Genomic DNA, 19,119 nt, shown 5'->3' on the forward strand with positions numbered 1-19,119 from the left:
ATGCTATCGTTTCTTTTCCTCAATTCCTTTCATCTCAACTTTGTTGAGCCAGGCAGTTCAACTCATCCGCCTGCCTGCTTCGATTGGCCAGCTCCTCGTCTCGTGCTGCCTGCTCAAAGAAAAAAGATCAAACACCATTTATCTACATATATCGTACCATAGATGGCGACACTTTCAGGCTTCTCTTTATCCTACGTGACGTCCGCCTCCGAAAGCGCCTCGCAATTAAAACTACACCGGCCCCATAATGGACTTCGGGCGAGCCTCCCAACTTTACTACATCGTTCAGGCGCAAAGGAGGTTCTTTAGTACCATCAATCTTGCATTCTCTTTATTCTCCTTTCTTACTCCGTGTACGAGGGACTTTCAAGTCCAGGCCGAGATACTACTGTAAGCGCAAGAAGCCGCCAACCAGGCCCTAAGCTCCTGGGGTAGTATCTTGGGCGATGTTTCATAATGCAACAAACTAGACATGGTTTCGATTTTTAAAATTTGTGAGCTGCGGCAGCTGGTATAGTTGTTGGCGCATTCTTGGTTGATCTGGTCTGGTTGACCCCATAATGCAGCAGAAGCATGCAGAACAAAGCTTTCCCAACAAACCGGGTTCTTCGACAACACAAAGCGATTGCATTGGAAACCGCCACTTTTTACCACAGAACACTCGGGTAAGCTCATCGGACTTCAGCCTAGTTCATTAGTATTGACTGTCTGGAAACTATACTATGGTGGTTCGGATGCTGACTTGGCTCAGCAGTAACGAGCGCTCTATGCCTCTTACAGCATATGTGGGTGATAGGGGTTAGGAAGAGATTTCTTTCTATCCTGATGGCCTGCTACTAATGCGAGTGCTCAGTAGGCTGCGGCCTCGTGCCACACTTTGTCAATGAGACATCCAGATCGCAAATCGTATCAACATGGGACTCGATTATAAAAGTGCATAGTATATTCCGGATTTGTGACTAGTACTGTCATATAATGCCTCTCTTTTCTGTACACGAGAGGCGTGACCAGAATGAAACATGCGATAGAAACTCAAAGTATTACACACTATCCCAGCCGAGAACTGAAGCTGGGGTGATCATTTTCAATCATATACCGTATCCACCTGAGCCCACCCTTTTGTACTTTGGGACGAAGATGTCATTTTTCAGGATAAACGTCGTGGCTCCATTCAGTTGGGAACGCCAACGGGGCGCTGGCAGAGCACAGCCTGGTCAAGCTACACACAGCGTGATTAGCAGTTGGTCTTTCAAGATCTCCTGAAAGAGTACTTACCACAGGAAGGACGGCGCAGCGGGCCTCCTTGCCAATCTTGGCGCAGATCTCCTGGAAGTGCTTGGTATCACGGGGGGGCTCGCTCGCTGCATTGGTTGTTAGTCAAACTCGGAGTTACTGGGGAGCATTGAGAACCATCACTTACGGACAGCAGAGTTGAGGCAGAGAAGTCCGAGGACGTCAACATCAGCGCAGACGGGGTTGGAGTAGAGACCGTTGGGGCACAGGTTGGTAGGGTAGGTGCGAGCCTCAATCTCAGTGGGAGCGGCGAGGGCACCAGCGAAGAGGGCAGCGACGGCGAAGAACTTCATTTTGATAGTGGATGGGGGGGGTGAGTGATTCTCGAAAGGAAGAGGTGGTATGTAGAAGAGTTGATTGAGTTTGGGATGATCTGAAGGAAACAGGACTGGACTTTGGGGATTTCATGACCTTTTTATACTTCATTTGGCGTCTTTCCTCGGGCTTCGGGGCATCGTCTGCTCTCGACAAAGCCCAGCCAAGCCAGCCTTGCCCTGCCTGACATCGACCAGGATAGCTTACCCACTCACATTATGAGGTAGCCCTAGCAGGGACTGAAAATAGATGGCAAGGTAGACAAAAACAAATAAAATGGGTGAAAAAAATGAAACAAATTGTGGCCCTTGAGTTTGTTGTTCTTCCCTGGACGCCCCGAAAGGATGCCAATGCAACCTGGCTATGCCGACCCCACCAGCTAAGAGTGCCCAGTTCCAGGATACGAGCAGAGTTGCAGCTGTACTAATGACTGCATATAAGTCGTTGTTCGGTTCTTACTTGTCTTTACAAGTCCTTTGGGGCGTGGTTGTTGCTGTCCGACATGAGCGGTTGCCTGGGGTGGCTGTACCTTTGGCGGGCTATTCGCAAGACAAACAAACTAATCAACCAACTGTACTTTATAACATTACAACATTGGGTAGTAAAGGGGGAACACGCTGAGCAGTCCAGAATTGACCCATGTTAAAAACTTTCATATCTGATAGTAGCAATTTTGTTGTGTGGCTAGCCAGCTTCACACGCTTGTACATCCTTTGAAGTTGCATAACGGGTTGGTATAAGCTCGCCTCATATTGGCCAGGCTAATTGATTAGGTCTACATCATTGTGACCACTTCATTCACAGAATAAACTCATGTTGTCTGAAATAGAACGACCGAGTGACGATCCAATTTTGAGGTGTAATTGATTTGAGGTGTACTTCCGCAAGCAATGGTTACTGACGCGGGCTCACCGTGGTCCTTTGAACAGGCTCGGAAAACGGTGGCAGATGTCATCTAACCATTGTGAAGGGGTACATTCCACATCCGACTCGAGTGACTCTACTACTCAGTGGTATCCGGTAGTTGACAGCATCGTTCTAGTTCCCATCCGCACTCCTTGCAAGCTACCAGCCAACGTCGGGGGCACAACCAGCAACTCGCAAACCAAAGAACACCGAGGAAATCTTTTTGGCCGGGACCACGACTCGTAGAGGTTACTCTCTCGCTGTCTTACCATTTGCTCATATTTTCGACGGGGATGGTGGGATTCACGCCAGTGCTGGACTCGTTTCGCAGGAGCGCTAACATCGGACTATCGCAGAAGTGCCTGTTTAGATGTGGAGAGTCACTACTTACGCCCCTGGGCTTTGACCTCCATCCCAACGGGGAAGGGAGGGTGGTACCAAGGGAAGAAACACCTGGGCCGGTGAACAATAGAGCGGCAATCTCAGATGGAGCCAGCCAACGCCTCGAGTTGTGTGGATAGTTGCAAGGCAGAGCGCTGCCATGGCAGGGAGTGTGGCGCACCCTCACGGATGAGTCTAAGTGTCATCGGCTGAACCCGGATCCCTGTCCGCGCTGAATTAACTGGTACATAGAAGCAGAGTAAGTAGGCGGTTGTTTACGGCGAGCCGAGTTTCTTGTTGCGCTGGGCTTTTAGTGCGCCCCGACGTGCCCGACAGGAGGCCGAATGCATGCGGATGCCAGGACTAGCATTTGGTTGTGCACGCCGCCCTTATCGAGCTCGAGGCAATTTTCAGGCGGAAACCCGCTGTTCCGATACATTGAGTATCCCGAATTTTTTTCAAGACTGATAGGTCAGTTTATGAACTTGTTGAGCTAGGTTCGGGGGTAAATCACTTTGCTTCTGTCCACCGGAATTAGCCCTTTGCCCGGTATTCGCCACCAGATTTAGTCAAGAAGGAAAAAAAGCAACACAAATAGACGCTCTGATGAAGGGGATAGAGGAAAAGCAAAACAACAGAGAGGGGAGGCTTTTTCCATCCTGATTCCGACGAAATGTCACCGCTTCGCGCCAAGTCTGGCAAAAGAGGCCGCGGACCCAGCTCCGAGGCCAAATAAAGAAATGAGACATGCATGATTTGGCGTGGCCTAGTCTAAATCTCTCAGTACATATGTAACGAGGGGGTTTGCGAACAAAGGATTCTCGATGCATCTTTTACGGCGGACTCCAGAGTTGGCCAGCACGGTTGTGCATGAGCATTGATTCTCTAGACAGCTGTTATGCTCTGTAGATGGCGTGAGGTGTCTCGGCCGTGGCGTGGAAGGCGTGTCTTGTGTCTCTCGCTTAGAGGCCAGCCGACTAAGACAAGTTCTTCGTTTCGCTGGAAAAGATGCTTGGGTGTGCATTGATGTGTCTAACCGTTTCCTGCAAGCCACTTGATGCTACACAATCCCCGGCGGAGGAGTCGTCGTCTCCTGGGTCAGTGAGACCTGAATTGTCATGGCCCTCCCTTGTTATTCATAATGCCCTGGGCATACTCCAGAGTCACATAGTGATACGCTCCAGCCTCCTCATGCAAGCTCCCTTCACTTTGATCAACAGCTCTATTGTCGGCTGTTCTCCGCGCGTGTCCGACAATGGCTTCCTTTGAAATGTCTCTTGCGCGCTGAGTGGCTTGAATCCATCTAGTCGGCTCGAGGCGACGAAAAGCTAGGCTCCATATGTGCATAAGGCCGACTTACACCACTTGCTACTGTAATGCATCTACGGATACACAGCTACGGTAACCCGTACATTGATGCCTGCTCAAACCTCGTTGCTTGCAGCACAACCTCAGCTGTGCCAGGCTGCCTGCACACTGCCCGCGCCAGCTTACTAGAGCGGCCGGGGGAGGGCCACGGCAGACGATGGCCCAGCCAAGTGCACCAGAAAAGGAAAACAGCGTTGTTGCTGGTTGGCTGGGGATTGGCAGGGGTTGTGGCGAGGGCGGGACCGGCCCGGGGCTCTCTCCGCTTGTTTTTATATGCCGTTGGGGGGCCAAGCTGTAGCTAAAAAAACCTGTCATGTTCGGATTCTCCATAACTCACTCCGCACAGGCTAGTTACTAATAAGTACAGCTGCCATTAGGGAACCAGGATGGAGTAGGGAGGGTCGTGGACTCGGTCTGGGGCTGCCTGATACCAGCTTGCGGACCAGTCATGTTATGCACGTCTCCCTCGAGGCTATTTGGAAATAATACGACCATTTTACGTCGGCGCGACTGCGAGGACCGGGCTACATTGTAGGGTCAGGCGAGCCCATGACGGGTGTTCGCGCCCGATTTACGCCTCTCCTCACGCCACGCCGGGCCCTCACCTTGCCCCAGCCACGGGTCATCGCGAACCCGACCTTGAAAATCTGGTCCGAACTTTTCACACAAGGCTGTGCTGGTTGACAGCTCATCAAGACGCTACCAAGGCAGCTTATCTGGCTAAAAGTCGTACTAACAAGGCTGCCACCTTGACGGCGAGGAATAGACCTCTTAGTGTTGGAACAGGCAGTCCAGACCTTTTGCTCTCAACATGGCAGAACAGCGAGCGACAGGGCCATGTCCTGCAAGGACAGCGCATTGTGGAGAGCACTTGCCTGGGACTGCCGCTGGCTCCCGAGACCCATCAAGTCCATCGGTGAGATACTTACTTAGTACAGACCAAGCCTCCCGCAAGAGCTAGTTCACCAGCGCAAAAAGCAAGCTTGCTCCAATGACCAAATCCTGCTGCTTTCTTTTTACTTGCTACGCTCCATCTCCCTTGCCTTGGGTAGTTCACGGCCCGCCCAGAAGTTCGCAATTAAAAAGAAAAAAATCTCTGTGGAAATCGCAGAGAAGTGAGACCAACCGGCAAGCCCGACCGGCAGCTGCAAGTCTCACGGCCTCCTCGGGCATCAATGGTTCTTCCCTGTCTTGGACCCTGCTTCACTCTACTGATAGGAGACATGCAAAGCTCAGCTGCGGCCACTTTTCTCAATGCATGTACGCGCCTGGCAAACCAAAGTAATTCAGCCACATGGGAGGGGGACCTGCAGCTTGCTTCCACCTAAACCCGAACTAGAAGCGAGAAGAAGGGACAAGACAAGTGATCAGAGGCCCCCTCGTAGGCCGGTATGGGTACCTAGATGCGCTTCGCAGGAAGCAAGGTTGTTCTCATGATGTGCAGCACGACTTGCCTGTCTCAAACAATACCCGAGTTTGGCACGGCGCAGTTGACCGCGCTGAAGATTTCCTCTATATTAATTTCATTACTTGACACAACACGACTCTGTCTCCGATGTTTGTTGACCACCGCAGAGCATCTACGTCATGTGAAATTTTGACAAGCTGCCAAGGCACAAGGTCGGAGGTTGTATCAGTTGCCACCGATCTTAATCAATGGTAGTCTTGTCTTGTGTGCCAGCGTCCATTTCCTTGGCCAAAAGGGAGAAGTTAATTATTTTTACGAAAACTCCACAGAATTCAAGCCGTCTGTACTGGTACGATCGGACATATGTACCTAAGTGACAGCTTCGCGGCTGGATTGGGACTCTGTGGTGTCGATCCAAGCAATTTGCAGGCTCGGCGTGGCCCATACAACAAAAAGAATTCACCCTCCACACCTTTGCAGCGGGTGAACGGGTAATTTGAACCGGGGCGGTTGTGGCGAGCTCAACCCAATGTACAGGTGCGTCGCCACATCTCTACTCAAAAGCATGGGACCGCTCCAGCGACAATCCCACACACTTTCTGTGGCTTTAATATACCTGCAGTGTCGATCAAGAGAGTGACATAGTTTCCAAGCCGTGTTATTTGCTCGCGGATCTCGTGCACGAATGCGGCGAAGCATGGGTCGAAATTGCCTATTCATTACGACCGTTATGAAGCTTAACAGAAATCAAGAAAAACTTCATATACACTTGGAACTATGCTGATCATCTACGAAGTGGGCGACAATTTTCTTTCGGAGCTCTACGCTCATTGATAACTAACTACTACTACTGTATGGGAGTAGGGGAGGCACAGGCTGGTGGCTTATACTATTACTAGGGCCAAGCCTCTCTCAATAAGCCGCATAATATAGCCGACGCGCCATTGACGTATCCCTACTTAGTAGGCTCTCGCCCGCCTGCATTTGGGATGGTTGGCAACTAGCCAGTGGATCATTATTGGCTATGGCTGTTATTTGGGACAATTTCAGCCCGTATACAACCTGACTAGTTGATATCCTCAGCTCGCGAATAGCATGCTGCTTCTCATCATGTCCCGAAGTTTGCTTCAAGACGTGGCGGGCATACGTCTTGCCAAACATTTCCGGCGAACCTACAGAGGCGTAGCCTTTTCCCTGGCAAAGCGGTTGGAGGCTGCCTGTCAACGATGTCCTATGCTATGCATGGTGCAAGTGGGACCCCATGTGGTGGGAAACCGGTGTTAGGTTTATATTTGCCAGAGCAAGTAGTTGAGTAACTTGGAACACGGAGGAGTATCTCACCTCCCCCTTTCAGGCTGATATCCGTACGCGAGTCTTAGCACAGGGTATAGAGTCCCCATTCAACCACCACTACTTATCTCAGAAACGGAAATTGTGAGCGAATTGTGGTAAACCTTTCAAGTCTGGAGTGCTTCTTGGTAATTAGCTTGCGGGCTCTAGGGTAGGCTACGATATTCTGACGTCAAGGACCGCCTCGGACCTTGCCAGCGGAGCCCTGATCCTGATAAATGCCTGCAAAAATACTCGAGACGATCGAGCTCTTGCCTCTCGTGGGTCATGTTCCCTGTTTCGCTTGTGAATTACTTGGGTCCTCCAACGACTGGTAGAACATGCCGTTGGACACGCGGCAAACTACAGTCAATTCGGCAAGCCCACTATGGCGTTCCGAACAAGTGAGCGCACAAGTGGTTGGCTTGCATCCTGCTTTCTGAGCCATTGACTGAATAGAGCCTCTGTTCCATACTCAGAGCTTTCTTTGACGCATACAAAGAACAAAAAGCATCGGAGGTGCATACTTTGACGGTCTCGCTTCGACTTAGTGACGTTACCGAGAGGAGTGGGTGTTGGTCCTCTATGAAGCGCCCTAGGCACGCTTCTCCTCTCTGAACGACTTTAAAAAAAAAGAAATCGAGTTGTATAGTGAGGGGGAGAGATTTAGGCTTTGACGGCAAAAAATGTAGGTCTCAGAGGGAGTCGAACCCTCGCTGGCGGAATCAGAATCCGCAGTCATAACCGTTAGACCATGAAACCTAAATCCTTTAGTGGGAACGCAGCTGCCGTATTAATGTTCATCAGCCCCGTCGACCAATGCCCAAGACGACAAGATAAGAACAGCGAACGTTCACCTCTGTCCCTGCATGGAGCAGAATTGAACAAGAGTTAGGGGCTCCTGAGGATTGGTGGATATAAATTTCTGCTTCAGAAAACGATCATCGGTTGTTTCTCCTTGGTCGATACGCGATACGACGCGACCGCTTATGAAGGCTATTCATTTACTGATTGCGAAAGTGCTGCTACGATCGAACCAATGATACTTGCGTTGGCCAAAAAAGAAGGGATTATTCTTGTCTATTGAAGCTGCTATGTCACAGTGAGAGTATTTCACTCATCATCATTGCCGAAAATAAGGTGCGTCGTGAGGCTCTGTCCTTTCTCGAGGAGAAGCACTCGCTACCTCTGGCCGGACGCCGCGCCTGTTACCCAGCCAGGCTCATTGCCGCGATAGGAAGTACCTATCTGGACGGTTAGTACTGACCTTGGATATGCAAGCCATTTCGCGTCTGATGCGCGCTGTCATACCTAATGTCGGATGTGTCAGTATCGGGCCCTCCAGGTCGGGAATGGAGTGCGCCCTTGACCAGGCGACCAGCTTGTCCCAGTTGCGGCACTGGTGCTCCGTCCGCTCGGTTGGCCATGGGAACCTATAATCATCGATCCACTCAAACGAATGCAGCGAGATGTCTCCGTGACACATTAGAGTTTGCCGCAGCAAATCGATGCAGTGGTCAAAGTGTTCTCGCTGCTGTGCGATGGGATTGGGATTCCGGTAGTAGTCGGAGTAGTAGGACATGCGAACGTGGTTCACGCAGTGGAGAGTGTGATAGACGTCCAGGGTTACAAAATAGCCCCCTTGCTCGTCGTTTAGCGGCACCGATGTGATGTTCGCCTTTTCGAGGTCCGCCTTCTGTACACGGATGTCATTGTCTTGCGGTGATACTGTTAGCACGACGAAGCAATGGAGGGAGGGCCTTCATGACCAAGCATACATCGCAACAGATCGTCCCAGGCTTCATCCACTTCCGGACGCGGCATGCCTCTGAATTTGCTCTTCTCGAAGACTTCGTGAACTATCGTCTGCTTCTGGTATTCGACCGCCGTCTTTGCCGGAGCTAAGTAGCTCTGTCAATGAGCGATACTAATGGTGCCTTTTGAGCTTCTCACTTACAATGAACTGTACCATTCTCGCATTCGCATTTTACTCCACGTAGCTTAATACTCCATGTCAGTAGCAGAACCCCAATTATACTATAAACAGCGATCATAGAGGTGTGTATGACGATTGCAAGTCGGCTGTTTCGTTTCGATCGCTGGTATTGCAACAAAGGCAGAAGCTTTTCTTGTGATTGGTCTAGGCTCAACAAGCTTTCCGTATCTGACGCATCCACAACATCGCTGGCAGCATTTTTCGAATGCCTCTTTGAGTTCATGTTTAAAAACTGAATTAAAAGAAATGAAGTTCTCTGAGAACAATATGCTTCAGTCTGTTGTCAACGGTAGCCGCAAGCATATGCAGAACCTGGCAAATCGAATATGTATGCGGGGTGGAACAGGTCCAGGCTTATCGTCTTGCTAACTAGTGCTTACCACACTGGTAGTTTAAGCTATACTTGGCGCTCTCGGCCCCCATTATGAAAGGATTGGAGGCGTCAGCCACATTTCCCAACTCGCAGCAGATCTGGAAGGTTACATCCGGCAGTCGTGGACTAACTAGTAACGCAGTATCACGACCGCATCACGTATTGATGTTGTGTGCATCACATCATTGACAGGAGGGCTCTTTGTCTTCACTCTGGGCGATATTTCATGAATACTCATATTGGTCAATTCAGGCAAATTTAGAGCTGTCTTGATGAGAAATTCCCGAGGCATTGAATGAGGGGCTCAACATCATGGTACATGTTTCTTTAGAATACAATCTTCAAAACTGGTCGATTTCACATGTTTTTGTGTCCCGAATACACGATCTTCATGGTACTGTCATATTCTATGTGCTGCCTTAAGCCGCATTTTCGGCATCGTCAGACCGCTTTCCCCAGCCAGCAGCATTGTTGTAGAGAATATCACCCTTGGGGGAGCGCTTCCCCCAACCCGCGGCGTTGTTGTAAAGAATGTCGCCCTTGGGGGAGCGCTTGGCCGCGTCAGCCTCTTCGGATCGCTTTCCCCAGCCAGCGGCATTGTTGTAGAGGATGTCACCCTTGGGGGAGCGCTTTCCCCAGCCGGCAGCATTGTTGTAGAGAATGTCGCCTTTGGGAGAACGCTTGGCTGCATCGGCATCCTCGGAGCGCTTCCCCCAACCCGCGGCGTTGTTGTAGAGAATGTCGCCCTTGGGGGAACGCTTGGCTGTATCAACCTCTTCGGATCGCTTTCCCCAACCCGCGGCATTGTTGTAAAGGATATCACCCTTAGGAGAACGCGTATCGATGTCGACCGGTGCGGCCAAGGCGGCCCCGAAAAGGGCAAATGCGACAGGCACAATGAATTTCATTTTGAGTTGAATATTGAACACACTGAGTTGAAGATTGGATACACTATTTTCTGCGATGAGAAAATGCAGCTTTGTGCTGATGGGATAATTCTCCTCCAACAATCAGCGGATGGTGCTCATATGTATATGGTCGGACAGCTTCCGCCTCCGATAAACAGTGCCGAACTTTCCACATGTTCCGGTGCACGAGAATCGGCAATTGGTAGACGCCATTAATTTAGCAATTGTTACATTGATTCCATCTCCCTGTCTTTAGTCTACTCGAGAAATGGGTACTAGAATCGGTCAGTTTGGGCAACATGTAAGCCGCCATTGTGCCTGGTCACGCAGACCGTATCAGCCACCTCATCCTCGTCCCACCAATCAATTCTCAAACTCTGACTGCTCTACTGGATCCTTGCATCAAGATATTACCATTACTTGGTGGATCATCTGGGGGCTTTGCGGCTAGGCGTGACCCCCAAATGACGAACGATAGCGGTGAGGGGTTACGCTGGCACGGCTAGAACACAGAGTCCGGTCTCCTCAACTGAGTCTTGATGGTTCTATCATCTAACACTAACCATTCGGTCTCTTCATCATATGTACTTGTCACCACCACTGGCAGAAATGACAAAAAGGCTGCTTCAGACAAGCCGTGTAAGTCGACGAACGTGGGGGGTGGGGGCTGTGCGCGAGAGGCCGTATCTAAGTTCTTACGTACGAACTAACTAAGCCTCGAATAGATTGTGGCTACTCCGCCGGCAGTGAACATTGTACGTGATAGTAAATGAAAATTATGCCTTTCTCACCCGTGTGACGAGTAGCGCTAGGTTCCCCGCGTGAGGTGGAGGCTGAGATGGCGCCTCCCCGCAGGGCTGGCGGCGTGGGTTGTCCTACGTAGCATGGCTGCAGTCTATCGGCGTTCGTTAACGAACATTAAAGTGGTACTAGAGAAAGAGAAGAGGGTAGAATTCTAGGTATGACCAGTAGAAATTGGAATGGCGAGAAGAGGGGCATTGCTTACACAGTGTGTAGTGAGGGCGAATAGAGCCAGATCCATGAACGTCCCCCACCGCCACCAGCTCTTGGGGTTATTGTCATCTGCTACTCGCAGGCCACAGATGGCAAATCCAAGACTGGAAAGCGCAGTGACACAAGGCTTCAGATATATCTCGCTATGATACACTCGAAATTAGAGCATCGAAACCCACTTGTTTCCTGGCCAATGGAGCGCGGAATCAAAGAACAAACTCTCGATGAGGTGCCGTTTCTAAATGAAGAGGAGAAGGACAGATTTGAACCGCCGTTACGTCACGTCCGGCGCGGAAGATGGGCATTCCTATTGCCATACTCTTTTTCATTGAATTTGGGCTTGTTGCTAGCAGTGTTGGCTCTTTTAAGCTTGCAGAGACACGATCGCAACAAGCATTATATCCCCAATGAGGTCTACTGTAAGCTTCAACAGGCATCCGGAAAATCTTGTACTGAATACCTCAAGCGCCCGCACATTCGACAGTCGAGTATCAAAACATACTGTTCACCGGAGGTCTCAAGGGGGATACCTCAAAGTACCTGGGTTCTACACCAGAGGTTGACGAGGCGTGGGATAATCTCTACAATAGTGCGGTTTCCCCCCCCCCCCCCCAAGTCCATCATGGAGCGGAATACTAATTGCGCCCGAGTTTAGAGGTTTTGATCTCGCAGATATCGCCCGCATCAGCCGCGCGTCTGACCAACGCTACGACGCGATTCTCAAACGACACCGACTACCACATCGTGGAGCTCGATGTCTTTCATCAGCTGCATTGCCTCAACATGATGCGCAAGCTGGTATACCCCAAGGCCTACCCGATGGATCTAACATCGGGATCGGAGGAAGCCGAAGACAACATCTTTCACATGGAACACTGCTACGAGCAGCTGAGACAATCGCTACAGTGCACGTCCGACCTGGCCACTATAACGTGGCAATGGAGCAGGAAGCAGAGCCGGTTCATCGGGAACGTACACACGATGCACACTTGCAAGAATTTTGATAAAATCCACGACTGGGCTGTCGAGAATAGGGCTGCGCAGGATTTAAATTTCTTCGAGTTTGTTGACGGAGCACCGATTTTTCAAAACGAGTAATACAATGTACTTGATAGTCATAACATACGCATAATGTGTAAAGACTTGGACGGTCTACCACAAGATTAGCCCCAGCAAGAAACACTGATTGCATTAATGTAAGAAAGAAGAAACATTGCTGTTCAATATTATACTACTGTCCTCTACTTTGCGCATTTTGGATACTTGACAAAAATCTTGGTTCCCGAGTCCTTCATGCCCTCTGGGTGTCCGCCAATCATCTTGACGCAGTGGCTGGTGTGGTGATAGTTGGCCGTGTACGTGTCCAACTCGAGCGTGGGGTCCAGCAGGATCCGGTGCAGCCGCTTCCAGACGAACATGCAGTGCGAGACGTGCCAGTCAAAGGACGTGTCAAAGAAGCCGTAGTCGCCCGCCCCCAGCTCCTCCACGGTCAGGTTGCGGCCCGACGACGTCGTGTAGGACCAGTGGCGGCGGTCTTTGTACATGTCCCGCGCGTCCGCCTCGTCCGCCTCGGTGAGGCACGACGCAGGGAGCCACGAGTGCAGCACGATGCTGTACCGGCAGCCCCGCGCCCGGGCGTCCTCGGGCGAGTTGCCGCAGTCGCCGTGGGACCAGGCCAGGGGGAGGCCGGTCTGGGGGTCGCTGCCGTTTTGCGCGAGCGGGATGGTGCGCGCGTGCGGGCGGAGGGGGGACGAGACGGCGGAATAAAGAGAGAAGACGACTCCCATAGTTGCCAGGCCGAGAACAAAGGCGCTCACTGCGGGAACCCAGCGACGCTGTGGCGGTGCTGGTTGTCGATACTCATTCTCAAACTCCTCGGTACTGTCGCCGACCTGCTCGTATTTTATCTTGCTGGACATCTTGAAGCTTCACCAACAGTATATTGAGCTTTCAAAAGTATCTCGACGCCATTGCAGTGAAAGAATCAAAGGATCAGGAACTCAGTGTTGTTCGAGTGGCCGTGTCATGGCACTGTGTGCGACATGGCTGTGGGATGAGCCAGTCACCTACAACTTTAACGGCTGGGTAATACACGTTCGCACTGTGTGTCCTTCCATTGCGAGGGATTGTTACAACGGTAACCATGGGATGGCGGTGGCTGGACTGGGATACGAATACAACAGTAGGGCTTACTCACACTTTTCGTCGGCGTTGACTCAATTGGGATCTTACATCCCAACTAGCCTCCACCACCTGATAGCCTCATCCAACCCCGCACTGGACAATTGGAGGCAGCGGGAGGAGAGGGCGGGGGGTCGCCGCAGTAGCTGTCCATTTCTTGCAGCTGTGGAAATCAGCTCTGGGCACAGTCCGAGGCCGGGATGTCTTGAGGGACGCGCTCGTCATGGTTCGGGACCGACGCGGGGTGCTCCAGAGAATCAAACTGCGGGCGCGAGCAGCCGCACCCTGCCAAAGCTTTTTATCATTATGTGCATGACCCTCACCGCTGGAGATTGCGGGCCAATGTTATGTGGGATGTGGCTTGCAAAACGGCCATGAATGTACGGTGAAGGCGGCGTGGTTTGGCTACATGGACACGCAGAACCAGGCTCGGAGCAGGAATACGGGTGTACGGACGGCAAACTTCATTTTACACTGTCTTGCCATGGTTAATAAAGAACCCCCTCGGCAAACAAGAACAGCATGCTCTCTCTCTCATCAGACCGGGAGATGACTTTACTGAAACAATCTAGGCTTTTACCGAGACAACCGAAGTTGTCGAGCCCGGGGGAGGGTCATCATCAGATGACGCGCCGGCGGTGCGGGCTGAGTTCTGATAAGACTTGCTTGCCTATTCTCCGTCAGAAGCGGAACAGCAAAACGGAAGATTGCCGCAGCTTGGGGAAGAGATCATTTCTCGAGTGATGGGCTACTTAGACAAGATTATTATTGGGTCCGCGCGCTCGGCCAACTGGCACAACAAGCCACGCACGAGCTTGACTGGAACAAAGGGCAAACATGCTGGCTAGCTTGTAGATGGCGTTGTTTCTTCTTTGAGGTAGAACAGATTCCGAAAAGAGATGGTCTTGAGTGCCATTGATTCACGAGTGTTGGTGTTGTCCCCTTGTGCTGCCGGACTAGGCTTCCTCCCACGTGCGAGTAGCTGCATGCGCGCTGCAACGGACACGACGAGAGAGGAAATAAACAGAGCAAAAAAAGAGTAGAATCGAGAGTCAGGACCAAGGTTCGTCGCCCAATTTCTCGGGAACCTGCCTGTGGTTCGTCCGGGGAGGGTAAAGCGCCCGTCCGGAGGGCGGCAGGGGTGGCATCTCTCTATTTCCTAATCGGGGTATCAATAGGATGATTTGACGTTTGACCCCGGTCTAGCCGCCGCGCACAACCACCATCTCTCACATGGCCCAAGAACCGCAGTACTGGTAATGTAATTGACAGAGCAGATGCGAGACTGCCAGTAAAAAAGCCTCAAAGTTTTAATATGGATTTGGGAGGCGTTTGTTCAGGTGCCGTCGCTACGCTGCCCGTCGGGTTTGCGAACGGGGGGAACCACTTACAATAAGGTGGGTGTCTGTCTATTCAGCCTCTATTCATTCATTATTGAATCGAGTTCTAGACTTTACCCGTTCTCTTTCTTTCCCCAAAACTCCGAAACGAGCCAAGGAAAGCGTGTCTGCGGGAGGGACTTTTTGTGTCTTGTGTCGCGTCTCTGACAACCTATAAACACCAACGCAAGCCCTCTCGTTCTCCTGCTTTACAATCAACCAGACACAGTTCTCCTTCCCTTCCTCCTCTTCTTCTTCTTCTCCTTTCCTCATCTCTTTGATACTTCTTCACTGAAGTTTCCTGTTTCCTCTGCTGGCGCCTTTGCAGTTCAAGACACAGATACTACAACAAACCAACACCCTCTGAAAGCTGCAAGTGTGCTACACGTACACACACAGTCCTCGCAAACCATGAAGTTCCAAATCGCCGCTATTGCTGCTTTGGCGGCCGGTGCCCTCGCCGCTCCTTCTCCTGCACCGTCGGCGTGGTCATTCAAGTCCAAGCGCGCCGTCGAGGCCTTTGCCGAGCAGGCCGACGCCCCCCTCACCGAGGCCGAGGCCATCGCGGCCCGCGGCGCCGACGACATGGGCCTCATCGCGTCCGCCGCCTACGACCACCTCGTCCACCTCGCCTCCCAGGGCGCGGCCGACCCCGAGGCCTTTTACGAGATGTACCACATCCAGACCGGCGGCGAGGGCCAGGTCCAGGCGCGGGCCGAGGCGGAGAAGCGCTGGTGCCTGAGGCCGGGCCACAAGTGCTGGAAGCGCTCGGTCGAGCAGCAGGACGAGCTCGCCAAGCGCTGGTGCTTCAGGCCGAGACAGCCCTGCTGGAAGGTCAAGCGCGCGGCCGAGGCGATCCTCACGGCCCGCCAGGGCGATGACGTCGCCGAGGAGGCGTGCGCCGACGGCGACGAGCAGTGCTCCAACGCCAAGAGGCACCTTGACAATCTCCACCAAGCTGCTCGCGAAATTGTCGAAGTCTTTTAAATACGGTATGGTGACCTTTTGTTGCCCCTTGGCACCCTCGGGCCTTGGCTGTCCTCGTTGCGTGGACTAACTGTGTATCAGAACTTTGGATCCGCGGCCGGTGCGCCTCGACACTGATCCTCGTCAGCTTTTCTATTCTTTCCTCTCTCTCTCTTTAGCGTAAATACGCGTTTGTACAGCTTTATATCTACGATGGCGGGTCATGGGCCACAGCGACATGCCCGTTCTTTTGATGTCTTATAATGGCTATCGATAGCCTACAGCCAGATTTTGATAGCTCTGGCGGTTAGCTAGAGTTTACAAGCGCAGCAGAGATAGGTAATGCAGTTTATGATTTACCATTTGTTGGTCCCGTTTCAGCTGGGTGATTTGCTATTGTACTCCTTGGGCGCGTGTCCAACGGGCCAGCGGGCCGAGGTGAACCTACATTTAACGTGGGGATTCATCATCCACCCAGCCGTGACACAGGCGAGGGTCACTACGAGTGAATACAAAGTTGCTAAGGCACTTGCGTGGCTCCTCTGACATGCACTACTGCTACGACTCTTTGCACAGAAGCCAACCGCATATGCTGGTGGCTGTCGGTAGCGCAACCAGTACTAGTCGCGAGCGTATAACGTATAAGATTCGTCCGGCATGCCGCGCATCACGAAGCAGTCGCGTAGCTTCTGCCGAGATCTAGGCCCTGCATCTCGCAGACTAACAAGGGCGAGCATGTCTAGATATGTACGCTCAATCATTGCGGTCCTCCCCATGTTGGCCAGAGGCCGGGAAGCACCGCACCCAAGATTGCTCGCTTTCTTCTCCGTCTTGTGTTCCTCGCGGTCCCGGTAGGTCGTGGGCAGCAACAAAAGTGTCGCCTCACACCAGGCATGTATCAGGGGAGCATAAACGTTGTTATTTGCGTTGTTCAATATTGAGAAGAAGAAGAGAGAAAAGAGGAAAAAGAAGCAGCAAATTTTTTGGCTTCTTATTGCTGGTGGATAGTCAATGTGGGGCAAACTGTAGCGATGGTGATTGGCCAGTAATGGCTGGCTGGATGGCTGGGGACGACCACCTCTGGAAAAAAGAATTTGGTATCCCTGCAAAAGAAAATTCCAGCTTGATTTGTTGCTTTGTCGTAGATTTAATCCTTATTAGACTTGATCTTAACTATTCTGTCTCGTTCTTTTTTTTTTTTTTTGAGCAAATGGCCTTTTGATTTCAGAGTCTCACCCACAGCCTCGGCACGCTCTCACGTAGCAACATATAAAACAAGCCAACCAGCAATCACCAGCCAACGGGCTCAACGACAGATTCAAAAAAATCAAAAAGAAAATCAAAAAAATTCAATAGACCAGCTTGAATGCTGCAAAAGAAACATGGCGTATGCGTCGGGTCAGAAGCGGACAGACCGTGCTTCTGAAATCACTGTCGTCTGAATTGCGAGGCGCCAATTCAAAAGAAAATCGAGAAGAAGAAGAAGAAGAAGAAGAAGAAGAAGAAGAAGAAGAAGAAGAATGAACTTGTCCTATCCGTAGAATCCTGAGTTCCTGTAATGCTCTGCTTCATTGACCACTTTGCGAGGCTGTCAGACATTCGTATGCCCAAAAACTACTTGTCCGACACAGATCATGTGAGGCTGAACCAATGAAAGAATTGGCCATCTTACATGCACATTCATTGGTCCATTGAAAATTTGCCAATCTCTTTCCTAAAGGGGGTTTTTAAAAAAAATTAGGTTGCGTTGAGCTCGCCGTATCTTGGCATCAAGCTGTCGCTACATCGACTGACGGCTGAGCAGCCTTTCGACATGGATTAGTCCATCACCGCTTCGATCTTGCAAGCAAATATTCCTGAAGAGTAACCCAAGTAAACAGCCTATCGTTTGTGTTTAATTGGCTTTATTTGACCCGGGAATGATGTGTTTGTCCTCTGGGAATACCCGTTCTGTGATAATATCAGCCCACCCACGTACAAGCATTCCGCAGAACACTTCTTGTCGCTGGCGTCGGCGTCAAGGATGGTTTCGTGCTCCCGCGACGAGGAGCAGGGCATGATGACGCAGCGGCAGCAATCGCTTATACGAGGACGGACTGCTACGCGCGCGCACTGCCCCGAGCCGGACTGTTGTCGGCGGTGGACCTGCGGGCGAGCGAGCGAGCAAAGTCTCGAGTTGCTGCTGCTTGGCGGCGGCGGCGGCGACGGCGAGGATGAGCCGCGGCGCTTCTCGAGGTCGTCACGGCCAGCAATGTGCCCGTGCTGCCCGCGATACCGGAAGGCGCGTGCCTCGAGGACCTTGCAAGGAGCTGACGAGGGTGTGGACGTGGTGGACGGTACGGCTAGATGGATCGGCGTCGCAGAAAAGAGTGTCGATCTGATGCAAGACTTTATTTTCCTTTTTTTTTTTCCTTGGTCACGTCAGGCTACAGGGTTCACGGATAGATTATGCGCCCCTTGTTTAGTTTTGGTTGTGTTGCTGTCACTGCCGAGACTTTGTCTCGTTGCAGTAGGTTATGTCGCAGACGACGACAACAACAACAACACACAGGGGGGGGAGCGGGGAGTTACGCAATGCAGCTCACGCAACGATTGTTTTACCCGAGCTCTCATCGGTTTTGCCCAATACTCTCATTATGCGCCACTCTGGTCTCTCTTGTTCAAAGAGGCCGTAGTCAAGGCCAGAAGTACTCGGACACACGGCTCCTCGATCTACCCCGCGTCGTTGTCCGGATGATCGTCCCGTGCCAGTGCTGGCAACTAAAACCAGATCAACGGAGGCGGGGGGGTTTTTGGACGGGAAAAAAGTCCTTTGCAAATACCTCTGGACAGCCAAGGGCAACGGCCGGCGGGTTTATAATTTACTATTCTCCTTTTAAACACTCCGTCTTCGAGTCCGCCCGTCCGCGGCCCATGGCATAAAGGGCGATTACATGACACCTTGGCAAGCGATTACAAAACAGCGTCGGCGCGCGCGCATCCTTTTTGGAAACTCGATATAAGTTTCGTGACATGGATTGTGCGAGTGCTTGATATTCTGCAGCGGCGGGCCCAGACGTGTCGCAGCCACAGTTATTTGGGGGAAACCTGTTTTGTCCCGCGGCGGCCCCCGGCCCCGACGCCGGAAGTGCTCGTTAGAGACGGCAACTCGAGACTTTTTCTTTTCTTTTTCTTTTGTCTTGACGGATATATCATGTTTGCTCTCTCTTTCTTTCCACCTTTCCCCTTTCCCTCTCCCTCCATAATCCCTCCTAATTCTCTCTTGCATCAATTCCCAGGCTGTCATCTGCAGCCTGACTCAG

General features: G+C 51.6%; 6 protein-coding genes and 1 non-coding gene across 7 annotated transcripts; 2 read left to right on the forward strand and 5 right to left on the reverse strand.

Annotated features, from left to right (window-relative positions):
• Positions 1-1,171: 1,171 nt before the first annotated feature.
• Positions 1,172-1,586, reverse strand: V2A60_001943 (uncharacterized protein; the record flags this gene model as incomplete). The annotated part of the gene is made up of 3 exons (XM_083253298.1): positions 1,172-1,219; positions 1,276-1,361; positions 1,421-1,586. 3 exons carry the CDS (start codon positions 1,584-1,586, stop codon positions 1,172-1,174), a joined length of 300 nt encoding a protein of 99 aa, XP_083109424.1.
• A 6,104-nt stretch (positions 1,587-7,690) lies between these two features.
• V2A60_001944 lies at positions 7,691-7,762 on the reverse strand. The gene has a single exon. It is a non-coding gene; the product is annotated as a tRNA-Gln (tRNA).
• A 420-nt stretch (positions 7,763-8,182) lies between these two features.
• On the reverse strand, positions 8,183-8,972 carry V2A60_001945 (oxidase ustYa family protein; the record flags this gene model as incomplete). Its single annotated transcript, XM_083253299.1, has 4 exons — positions 8,183-8,244; positions 8,312-8,716; positions 8,779-8,911; positions 8,958-8,972. The coding sequence occupies 4 exons, from the start codon at positions 8,970-8,972 to the stop codon at positions 8,183-8,185; spliced, it is 615 nt and encodes a 204-aa protein (XP_083109425.1).
• Positions 8,973-9,788: 816 nt separating this feature from the next.
• V2A60_001946 (uncharacterized protein) lies at positions 9,789-10,277 on the reverse strand (the record flags this gene model as incomplete). The annotated part of the gene is made up of 1 exon (XM_083253300.1): positions 9,789-10,277. The coding sequence occupies one exon, from the start codon at positions 10,275-10,277 to the stop codon at positions 9,789-9,791; it is 489 nt and encodes a 162-aa protein (XP_083109426.1).
• Positions 10,278-11,484: 1,207 nt separating this feature from the next.
• Positions 11,485-12,389, forward strand: V2A60_001947 (oxidase ustYa family protein; the record flags this gene model as incomplete). Its single annotated transcript, XM_083253301.1, has 3 exons — positions 11,485-11,710; positions 11,758-11,880; positions 11,947-12,389. 3 exons carry the CDS (start codon positions 11,485-11,487, stop codon positions 12,387-12,389), a joined length of 792 nt encoding a protein of 263 aa, XP_083109427.1.
• A 143-nt stretch (positions 12,390-12,532) lies between these two features.
• V2A60_001948 (uncharacterized protein) lies at positions 12,533-13,210 on the reverse strand (the record flags this gene model as incomplete). The annotated part of the gene is made up of 1 exon (XM_083253302.1): positions 12,533-13,210. The coding sequence occupies one exon, from the start codon at positions 13,208-13,210 to the stop codon at positions 12,533-12,535; it is 678 nt and encodes a 225-aa protein (XP_083109428.1).
• A 2,052-nt stretch (positions 13,211-15,262) lies between these two features.
• Positions 15,263-15,838, forward strand: V2A60_001949 (pheromone precursor protein 1; the record flags this gene model as incomplete). The annotated part of the gene is made up of 1 exon (XM_083253303.1): positions 15,263-15,838. The coding sequence occupies one exon, from the start codon at positions 15,263-15,265 to the stop codon at positions 15,836-15,838; it is 576 nt and encodes a 191-aa protein (XP_083109429.1).
• Between the last annotated feature and the right edge of the window lie 3,281 nt (positions 15,839-19,119).

Source organism: Cordyceps javanica, chromosome 1 (genome assembly GCF_051103115.1).
Source record: "Cordyceps javanica chromosome 1, complete sequence".
NCBI lineage: Eukaryota > Fungi > Ascomycota > Sordariomycetes > Hypocreales > Cordycipitaceae > Cordyceps > Cordyceps javanica.